This window comes from Scleropages formosus, chromosome 6, assembly GCF_900964775.1.
Source record: "Scleropages formosus chromosome 6, fSclFor1.1, whole genome shotgun sequence".
In the NCBI taxonomy this organism is placed as follows: domain Eukaryota; kingdom Metazoa; phylum Chordata; class Actinopteri; order Osteoglossiformes; family Osteoglossidae; genus Scleropages; species Scleropages formosus.
Window position 1 is genome coordinate 17,878,240 of NC_041811.1, and position 11,162 is coordinate 17,889,401.

At 42.7% G+C, this 11,162-nt stretch overlaps 1 protein-coding gene across 2 annotated transcripts; it reads left to right on the plus strand.

The window, feature by feature from the left end:
• Window positions 1-478: 478 nt before the first annotated feature.
• hexb (hexosaminidase B (beta polypeptide)) lies at window positions 479-11,137 on the plus strand. 2 transcript variants are annotated; one of them, XM_029253018.1, is made up of 14 exons: window positions 479-820; window positions 1,813-1,961; window positions 2,269-2,334; window positions 2,494-2,540; window positions 3,286-3,396; window positions 4,611-4,712; window positions 5,061-5,193; window positions 5,866-6,046; window positions 6,471-6,557; window positions 6,744-6,816; window positions 7,810-7,990; window positions 8,921-9,011; window positions 10,335-10,439; window positions 10,725-11,137. In XM_029253018.1, the coding sequence occupies exons 1-14, from the start codon at window positions 555-557 to the stop codon at window positions 10,786-10,788; spliced, it is 1,656 nt and encodes a 551-aa protein (XP_029108851.1). In that variant the 5' UTR covers window positions 479-554; the 3' UTR covers window positions 10,789-11,137. The 2 variants fall into 2 exon arrangements, with proteins under 2 accessions (XP_029108851.1, XP_018592380.1); XM_018736864.2 differs by lacking the exon at window positions 7,810-7,990 and adding an exon at window positions 7,126-7,300 and having other exon boundaries at window positions 10,725-11,135.
• The last annotated feature ends 25 nt before the right edge of the window (window positions 11,138-11,162 follow it).

An 11,162-nucleotide genomic window follows, 5' to 3' on the forward strand; every position in this document is an offset into this window, starting at 1 on the left:
TATTTTTGATGAATGCTGCACGCTTTAGAATTCAGTAAATCCCCTGGCTTCTTTGTCACGCTGTTGTTGTCTATTAGAATTAACTCGGTGTCTAACACTGAAAATTTGCGATTGTAAAGCACGATACCGTGCGTGACACGCAAATGAGAAAGGAAGCCGCCGCTTAGAACACATCTGATTAACTGTCGCTTTCCGCACAAAGAGCGGAAACGAGAGCGAGGTGGCGCAACGGGTTTGTCCACAGTCTGCTCTCCGGTGGGTTTGGGGTTCGAGCCCCGCTTGGGGTGCCTTGTGACGGACTGGCCACCCCTCCAGCCCCACCCCGTCTTGCGGGGTTAGGCTACGGCTCACTGTGGCTACGGCTCACTGTGACCCCGGTCGGCACAAGCGGCTTCAGCCAATGTGTGCGTGTGTGGGTCACGCGCTCCGTGTGCACACTTCCGCGTTCCAACTCTCGCGATGCAGCGGCTTCCTGGCCGTTGGAAACGCTAACATCTCCGCTCCTGCCGGTCAGTTAGTCATATGACTTGACTGTGAGTACAAAGTTTGAAGTCATGAATCCTGCGCTCGGTTGGGGGACGACGACGTTCTTGTTGCTGCTCGCGGCTGTCGTTTGTCATGGGCATGTAGAGCGACAGGAGCAGTGGGAGGAAGTTCCGCAGCTCGGGGAGTCGCGGTTCGGCTCGCTGTGGCCGCTGCCGCAGAACGTGGTCATCTCCCCGGTCGCGTTCATGCTGAGAAGCTCGTCTTTCCAGATCGTGCACTCGGCGGAGTCGAGCGCGGGCCCGGGCTGCAGCATCCTGCAGAGCGCCTTCCGCAGGTGACCCGCTTCTGGCACTCCTCTGTGTGTCACATAACGTCTCACACAAAAATCAAAGCTCTTCTTCATTTAGTAGTGTTTGGCCCCCTGCGCTGAATTGTCATGCAGAATACTGTACTAACTGTCCGCGTTTGTTTGAGCGGGAAAATAGGTTTGTTGTAAATAGCTGAGAATTGTGGGTAAAATCATGTGAAATGGTTGTTCAACCGTTATGGGGACTCACAGGGAATATATGCCACATGGGGGGTGGACAGTTGCTGGCTAGCGTGAGGTGGAGAGGAAAGTCTCGGGTTGGTAATGAGGTTGGGACTGCTGTCTTGAGGTGAAGTGCAGGTCCTTGTTCCAATAAATGTTCTTCATGGACCGTGTCCTTTGTCCAATCTGAATTTTGAGGAATGCGATTCTTACAGGTATAACCCGAAAGGGATTTGGCATGTGTCTGAAGTCTAACAGTAGTGTAAAAATATTTTTTGCAGAGGGGAACATCTTATCATCATGTCAGTGTATTTCCCTTTTTTTGATGTGACCCAAATATTCTCAAAGAACTGCTATACATCCTAGCGCAACTCAAGTTAAATTGCATTTGTTTGGCCTTTTATTTGGCAGAAATAAAAAATATATTTGCAGGGTAGTGTACGTGTAGTCTACAGAGCCAAATGTTGCATTTTGCAACACATTGTTCTTTATCTTATTTCTAGGTATATGCAGAAATGTAAATGTATTCTTTATTATAATATATTTTCCATCATATGCAAAGTTTTTTTTAAATGTTTCTGCCTTCCATTACTAACTGTAATTTCCTTTTCCTGAAGGATGTCAAATATTTATCCCCGGTTTGCTGCTTAAAGTGTGATTAAATGATGCAATTAATTGTTAATTGCAATTAATAACCAGTAATAGCTGTATCGGGGTAATTTTCATTACCTTAAAAGAAGTAGCTGACAATGATCACCAATAATGTATGTTACTCATCTGCTGGTATGTGCACACAGGTATTTTGAGTACATGTTTGGCTACACGAAGAACCAAGGTGGGAACACCAAGAAAGGACAGGATTCTGAGGTGACTGAACTTCAGGTGTGGATAACATCAGCTGATTCCGAGTGTGACGCTTACCCCAGCGTGACATCTGACGAGTCATGTGAGTTTCCGGAACCTATGAATTTCCTCATTTTCTTTACCTGTTTCCTCTTTGCATGCTTGCTTAACACAAACGTCAAAGAACACTAGGTTATCTCAACTCACTGTAAAGTTTTCTGTTGTCGTGTATTGCCGCATTCAATAATAAGAAATAGCATCTGCCTCATCAGATAACGTTATCTGATTTGTCTGACCAAACCAAGTTTGGCACGTTTTTATAAATTATTTTTTTAAATGAATTTTTCAGCTGAATTGTGATGATGAATGATTTTGGTGATTGTGTGTATATATGTACATGTCATCCACAGATGAGCTCACTGTTGACCAACCCACTGCTGTGCTCAAAGCTGCAAAAGTGTGGGGTGCTTTAAGAGGTAAGGAGCATTTTTTGCAGCAACTTTTGTAGTATTCCTTACTAGCAGAAATTTGCTGAAAACTATAAAGCAAGAAGTACTCTAATAAAACAATGAGTTATTCTGCCTTATGCTGCTATATGTTCCTGTTGTACAGTTACACACCTCTTTTGCTTCTAGGACTGGAGACTTTCAGCCAGTTGGTATATGAAGATCAATATGGGGCAGTAAGTAAAAATTCCTTGTCAATGAGGAACAAAAGCCTTGTTCATATTGTTGAATTTATGCATTTAATGTATTTACATTTATGCAATTAGCAGACAGTTTTCACCAATTCAGTATACAGTTTGCAGAAAGCGCTACATTGCGCAACTTCTTACCAACTTTTTTTTTTTTTTGTCTGGTAAACACATTCAGGTAACTACCTATACAGTAGATGTATGAGAATGGCAATATGGTGAAGGACTAATTTAAAAAAAAAAAAAAAAAAGTAGGTAGGAGCTATGGTGGGAAATGGAAATGAAAGAGACGTTTTGAGGCTCTTAATGCTGGGAGAGAGAGTGCTTATTCCACAACACCGCAGCCAGGACTGTTAAACTGGAATTTAAAATTTAGACCCATTGTGAGTGTAACTGTCAAGCAGCCAGACATGTAGGAGCATAACACTCTTACTGGGGTGTAGGGAATGATCAGGTCCTGTAGGCATTAGGTTTGAATGTGCACAGTTACATATTTAGCTAATGGTTTTCTCCAAAGTGACTTATGTTGAGCTGCTTACAATGATTTTTACCCCTGGGTAATTTTTTACTAGAGCATTTAGCATAAGCATGTAGCTTAAGGATACTACAGCAGGAGCCTGGATTGGAGCTTGGACCCTTTGAGTGCCTGTAACTAATACTCCACCAGCTGCCCCACAAATATATAGTGTTTACTGTTAGCTTTTGTGTCTTTCTCTTCCCTTATGAAAATTAGAAAAAGATCAACAAGACTGATGTCCAGGACTTTCCAAGGTTTGCCCATCGAGGTCTGTTGCTGGACTCCTCCCGCCACTTTCTGCCTGTCAAAGTCATCCTGGCCAATCTGGTGAGTTCTGTGTTGCCATGGGTGCGCTATGAAAAGAGGGTGTAAAAGGAAGAGTCACGGCATAAATGAAAGAGATTAGCAGTTCTGCTGACTCGTGACCTGGTACAGTGACTTCCTCTTCAGAAGGTCTCACATTTTAAGTTTTGCCCTCTGACCACTGACCATTTCTTCACCTCGTACAACGTATTCAAAAATCAGCTTTTTTTTCCGCCCCCCTCTAAGATAGTTGCCGCCACTGTTGACAGAGCTGGTGCATGTACGGATTCAGAGCACTGAAAGGGTGTAGTCACATTTTTGCCATAGGTATCATTTTGAAAAAATGTTAGCTGTCAAAACAATGTCTTGTGACAGTGTTGGTGCGACTTGCCCCACTTGCATGCGGCTTTTTGTTCTTAAAATCAAGAAGTGCAGAAGTGAATCCGCCTCGTAACTGACAGCTTGCTCTGTTATACATTGTTGCCAAGATATCGAGAAACATTTGTCTTGGGAAAACTTGATCACACGGCATATTCAGAGTTCGGTTAGAATTGGTTACTGACCTTTTATTAGAAATTGTGATTTATTATAAAATCAGAGGAGCGCAGTGAAGGCTTTTAGCTGTGCTTTGAACAGAATAGCTCCTTCACTTTCAGAATAGTGACCAAGTCTGTTCATAACTAGATGTGTTCAGAAATGCAAAGTCACAATCAGTAAAAGCTACATAATGCCCATTTCCCTCAATTAATTCAGTTAAGATTCTGTAGAAACGACACATCAAGATATAATAAATCTTAAATGCTTTAAGACTTGTATTAACTTTTAATGCAGGTTGAAGTTATTTATAATTAAAAAGAAAATTGAATCCTCTCCAAAACCTTCAGTCTTGATTGGTTACCAGTTCGTGGGAGCATGTACGTCATCTGGCCACTTTCAATCTTCTTCACCTGCTAAAAAACCATGCTAAGGAACAGACACGAGCTGCACAACACTGGATGTGAACTCAATGAAGTCTGTTCCACATTCCTTTTCTGAGTGTGTCTTTCTGCTGACTGATGCCTGAACATAGAAGCGCTGCTCTCTTTCTCTCCACTGCAGACATTTCAGAAAACAAAATTGAAAATAAGATGGAAAATGTTTGTAATGCAAGGAGCTGGTGTTTTTCAAGGACCCTGTACTGTTGCTACAGCATCTAGTGTCAATATTTCAGGGTGTTAAGACACTGATCTGCCTTACAGGAAGCCATGGCTATGAACAAATACAATGTGTTCCACTGGCACATCGTGGACGACAACTCATTCCCCTATGAAAGCACTGTTTTCCCTGACCTCAGCCGGAAGGTGGGCTTGGCTCCAAATAACATGGCTTTCCTTCTGGATGTTTCTTTATGTGTAACAGGACATAGTCTTAAATTGTCAGCTCTCTATACCCCCCTTTATGCTTCTGGTAGGTGTAGTGGCTAAATATACAGGCTTTGATTCAGAATGTTACTGATTCAGTTCCCAAAAGGATACTTGCTCTTGTACCCTTGAGCAGGTGCATTACTTGTATTACTTTGTAAAATATCTGCTTTGTTTCCTCATCCTTTTGGTGACGCCCTGGAAAGATGTTCTGTAAATAAGTGTGTAGACCATGCCTACTCAGGCTGGATAGATTTGTCATGTTTCATGTTTGCGGTGCCACTGCAGGGCGCTTATCACCCGTACACACACATCTATACGCCTACTGATGTGAAGATGGTGATCGAGTTTGCCCGGATGAGAGGGATCCGCGTCATCTCAGAGTTTGACACCCCAGGGCACACGCAGTCATGGGGAAAAGGTGTGGTTTTGATTTCCTTTTTGGGTAGTTTTATCAATTGAGTTTATACTGGTAGGGGGCGCAGTGGGTTGGACCGGGTCCTGCTCTCCGGTGGGTCTTGGGTTTGAGTCCCGCTTGAGGTGCTTTGCGACGGACTGGCGTCCCGTCCTGGGTGTGTCCCCTCCCCCTCCAGCCTTATGCCCTGTGTTGCCGGGTTAGGTTCTGGCTCCCTGTGACCCTGTATGGGACAAGCGGTTCAGTCACTGTGTGTGTGTGTGTGTGTGTGTGTGTGTGTGTGTGTGTGTGTGTGTGTGTGTGTGTGTGTGTGTGTTTATACTGGTAGGCTGTAAATGTATAATACGTAGCTTAAATTTATTTCAGTTTTAAAACAAACCAACAACATTGAATAGTGCTCCATCAGAGAGACAAAGGAAAAGGTAATTGTACAATTTAAATGTATATTTTACATGATCTCTGTGTATTCCACCATTGGGACTGTTCTCACCAAAACGTTATTAATCTCAATACAATAACAAGTGGAATATGGATAAATTATACAAAGAAATGGTCTTATTTCCTTTTAAGTCACTTCTGTGGCTGCAGCTCCAGAGGTAGATACTGTGTCACTCTTAGTTATGTGGGCATTGCTGTAACGTGTCAGACTTTAGTGATGTTTTGTTGCTGTTCCCACAGGTCAGATGGATCTCCTGACGAGCTGCTACTCGGGAGAGAATCCCACAGGCAGCTTTGGGCCAGTCAACCCAATCCTGAACTCCACATATGACTTCATGGCCAAGTTCTTCAAGGAAGTCAGCCTCGTGTTCCCAGACACCTATATTCACCTGGGAGGAGATGAGGTGGACTTCACATGCTGGTGAGCAGGTGCACACTAGGTGTGGTCTGACAATATCAGCAATGCGGACGATAAGGGTGTGACGACTGTGTTGGTTTGTGGGAGAAGAGGATGCAGACTCATTTTGGCGTTTCGTTATTTTAGGTTGGGTTAGATATCTGGGAGAAGAGGCTCTCGCTGTGGGCAGCAGGGCTTAAATAGGGAGTCATGGTAACTCAGTGTTTGTTAGTTTTAACCACGGTCAGTTTCCAGGTTTGTGTGGGTGGTGCATGCCACAAACTGTGAGGAAGATGGCTTCTTTACAGACACTATATACAATTTAAAAAGCTACAGCAGATCTGTAATATATTTTTGAAACTGCTCAAAGGGTAATTTTGTGTTCTTGTTTGTTGGAAATATTTGTTCAATACAGAGCTGCACTTGTCATTTTGTGTTTGTACAACAGGAAGTCCAATCCTGATATTCAAGCATTCATGCAAGAACATGGCTTTGATAAAGACTTCAAGAAGCTTGAGTCCTATTATATTCAGAAGTAAGACACTTGGTATTGTTTATCACATTAATGCAAAATTTTATTTATCCCTCCCCTCATTATTCTGGGGTGAAAAAAATGGCTGATGAATATCTAAACTTACTGTTGGGTCTTGTATGTCCTCAAACTGTTCTTTTGAAATGCGTGGACCAATACCAGTGTTTCAATGTTTTGTCTAAATGTCAGGCTTCTGGATATTGTTGGGTCCACCAAAAAAGGGTATATGATTTGGCAGGAAGTGTTTGACAATGGAGTTAAGGTAAGGGCACTGAAAGTGGTTCAAATCCATGTCCCTGCAATTCTGGATGGTTTTTGCTGTGATCACACAATAATCTTGCTAATGGAAGACCAAGTGTGTGTGTGTGTGTGTGTGTGTGTGTGTGTGTGTGTGTGTGTGTATATGAAAGGCATGTGAATTTTAAAGCTGTCTTGAAAGAAACAAAAATCAAACTTGTCAATGATAATACAAGAAGCATGGTTCTGTTTTCTGGTCAAACATGTCCCAATTCTAAACTTCCTTTGCTGAAACTGGACGTGGAGTCCAATCATGACGTCATGATTCTTGCAGCTGAAGCCGGACACCGTGGTGGAGGTGTGGATGGGGAGTAATTATCAGGAGGAGCTTCAGAATGTAACTGCGGCAGGCTTCTCCACCATCCTGTCAGCTCCTTGGTACCTAGATTACATTAGCTATGGACAGGACTGGCAGAGATACTACAAGGTCGAGCCGCTTGCCTTCAAGGGTTAGTCAAACATCGTCTTCCTGGTTTCAGAGCTGTTCGAGTCAAATTGGAATCGAAAGCACTTTGTTTGCAAAACCCCCTTTTTTTATTAAATTATTGTTATAGAACTTCTTTCAAATTACTGCACAGGATGTCAGAGAATTCATGCCGGAAGAATTTTGAAATTCAGAACTTGGTATGATAGTTTAAAGTGAAGCTTCCACTTAAACTGCACGGTTTGTAAACTGCAGAACAAACTAGTTTTGCACCTGCACCATAAACCAGTTTCCTCAGAAGAAATGCCTCAACACGTTGAGTGACCGGCTTTAGAATTACATGTTGCCTTGCATACGCACCGTGCGTCAGCAGAAGTGTGACTGATGTGGCTGAGTTGTGTGTTATGAGTATGCACTGCATGCCAGACTTTGCTGGTTGCATAACTGGCTTCCCAGAAGACCTTTTCACTCATTCCCCCACCCTCACACTCTGGGATGCATCATCCACGCTGAGCGTCCGCTATGTCCGTGCAGCTCAAGCCAGACACAATCATCCATGTGTGGAAAGGAAACGAAGAGCAGTACTCGAAGGAGCTGGCCGCCGTTACGGCTGCAGGCTTCCACGCGCTGCTCTCCAGCCCCTGGTACCTGAACCGCATCTCCTACGGCCAGGACTGGACGGTGGCTTATAAGGCCGACCCACACGACTTCAATGGTGTGTGCGCATTACTTAGACTAGTAGGGCTCATAAAGGCAGAACACTCAGGGCTCTGCGCTTAGTATCAGAATTTATTCACCTGTTTTCATTAAATTCCTGTCCAGGGTAGAGCTGTGGTAGTCTAGAGTCTATTCTGGAAACATAAGGTATGAGGCAGGGTACATCCTAGTTAGGACCTTGGTCCATCACAGGGTAATTGCACACACTCATTCATATATTCACCGGAAATGCATCTTTGGGGCGTGGGAGGAAACCTACAGGAACACAACGGAAATATGCGGACTCAAAATGGGCTGAGTCACAGCCCAGGAGATGTTAGGCACCACTGCTACCTGCTGCCCCACCGTGCCACCCAGAATATCACGTTTAGCAACAGAATTTATTAAACTGAAAATAAACTGGTAGTCATGGTTCTTATTTCAGTGGTCCTCAGACACCTCAGCCATCTCCTTGAAAACCAGAAATGTTGAAGCAGGTTTGACGCTTTTAGAGTAACATCCGAGTTCCGCGTTTTCTCTCTGTCTCCCCCATTTTGTATCGATTGCAGTAGTTCCGTTTGCATGTCAGTGCACATGGCACTTTGGTATTCTCTAGTGTCTTTACTTCCATATGTTCTTCGACACGTGCCGTTAGACACTGAATTTGCAGATTGGTGCTATTTATTAGTCTGTGTAATTTAAGTGGAAGTGTTCAAAATGAATTGGCATAACTGATTTAATGTTTCTTTGCTTATCTGATGCTAAGCTTCATCCAAAACAACATGTGCTTTTCAGCTCAGGTTGTGTAACTTGTTCAAGCAGATCTCTTCCTGGGCCTTGAACCTGCAACCTAATAATAACTAAGAACTGTTCTTAGTGCTGCTGTTCTCTGATATGACATGTTTCCTTCTTTCACTCTTGAGTGAATGGTGTGATGTGTAACACGCAGGCACTGATGCCCAGAAGAAGCTGGTTATAGGTGGCGAGGCCTGCTTGTGGGGTGAATACGTGGACGCCACCAACCTTACCCCTCGGCTGTGGTAAGATGCACTGCTCCCAAATCATCCGTTTTCACTTGTTTCTCTTCTAATGCTGTCTAATCCTACTCCTCCTCTCTTTGCAGTCTACAGGTTCTCAAATGTTTATGGGGGGGAGGGGTCTGTAAAAGAGTTGTAAACCAGTGTCATGGCAGATTAGTGGTAAAGTTTCACAGTGAACTGCATGTTTATAGACAGTGTATCCAAGGTTCAGGGCCTTGTGGCAAAATTCCAATCTTCGGTTGAACTTCTTGCTGAAGGACCCTTGGCTTTATCTGATGCCCATATACTCAGAGTAGCTCCTCAACAATTGGGACAAGTCTCATTGTTATTTAGTTTCTCTGTACCTCTAAAAATTACTTTTACCGCAAAGTCACAATCAGTTAAACTACACAATAGAGATATCCCTCCATTTATTTATGGTTTAGGTTCTGTCAAAAGCTCAAGCTAACACTTTCATTTGTTAATTTAGTTGATGCTTTTCTTCAAAGCAACTTACAATATTAAGCTGCTTATTTACCCATTTATACAGCTGGCAGATTTTACTGGAGCAATTTAGGGTAAGTACCTTGCTCAGGGGTACTACAGCTGGAGGTGATAGTCAAACCTGCAACCTTTGGGTCCAAAAGCAGCAGCTCTAACCATTATCTAATAAGCTGTCCTTCCATCTATCAATTATCAATAGCAACTTGTTGAATGCTGGGTTGCAGTGGTCTAGAGTCACACTTGCTTTAATAATATTTTATTAAATTCAAACTAGTTAAAACTGAAGTGACAAATGTTCATTTCACAAACTCCTATGCTGATTGACCAATTCATCCCACAAACATGCAACATTGATCATCTTATTGATCACCAGCATGTTGCTAGGAGAATGTCCTGGTAAGAAGCACAAGTTTAAGCACGTGAATGTAGGTTACACTGTACTTGATAAGAAAGTTACAAAACAATCACTGGAACCAATTAAGGTCATTAAAAAAAAGCTGTTTTGTTTGCTTACAAGCCATACAATTGGGTTAGCCAGTGTTTGCTGTTTGTATACTGGTGACTTATCTGTGTGTCAGATAAGTGGAGAGATTTATAAGCTGTTTATAAAACTGGTGGAAGATGGGCATAGTTGCACATGAATATTGATTAAACATTTTCACGCTGTTTGTGTAGCTGCTGTCAGCGATGTGCAAAGGTCAATCATCTGACCCCAGACATTTCCCAAGACAGACTTGGTGACATTCTTTGTCTTTGTAAGACTGAAAGAGCAAATAGTGACATGCTTAGTTTTCTGGATCTCTGGGTAAAATCATAATTTGCGCACGCATTTCCACACAGGCCGCGTGCGAGCGCAGTAGCCGAGAGGCTATGGAGTAACCAAAATGTGACGGATGTTGGTGATGCCTACAACCGTCTGACCCAGCATCGTTGTCGCATGGTGGCGTAAGTATGGGACCCTGTGGAGGAAGAGGGGGAAAATTGTTTCAGTAATGTCTGTGTTGACATTTGAGGGTCTGAAATGTGTGGCCTGCATTATGATGTGATGTCTCTTCTGAAAAAATAAATGCATATTATATATTGGCTAAAGTTAGCCAAGCACAGGTATCCCTCAAGTACAGAATTGGACAGATTTTTATATAGAGCTTGTCAATCAACAATAAGTAGAAAGATTGGAGATGGAACTGAAATGACATGGTACACTAATACATGTCTCCTTGTCTCTGCAAGGAGAGGGATTCCAGCGGAGCCGCTGTTTGTGGGATACTGTGACCAGGAGTACAAAGGGCTGTGAAAACTTATTGAACAATGCTGAAAGTACTACTTTTTTTAAACACATTGACATCTTTGTTCACAGCTATATTCTTGCAAATCAGTGTAATCTTTCGAATGTATGAAAAAGGTGCTGTTTTGTCATTTGTGTATTGATTTGAATGTTTTCCTGAAGAAAATTATAGGAAATGGTTGACTTGAGTGCTGATATACATTTTGTAAAACTGATTATGGATACTGTTTTCTTACTGTCATTGTGTGTTTTTTTTTTTGCACTGAGATATATTAAATGAACCTCCCAATGTAACCTGTTTTCATTGTTATCTGTACACAAGAGGTTTGTATCATACTTTTACCCAGTCACTGGTCTCACTAGTTTCATTAAAGCTGTCCATG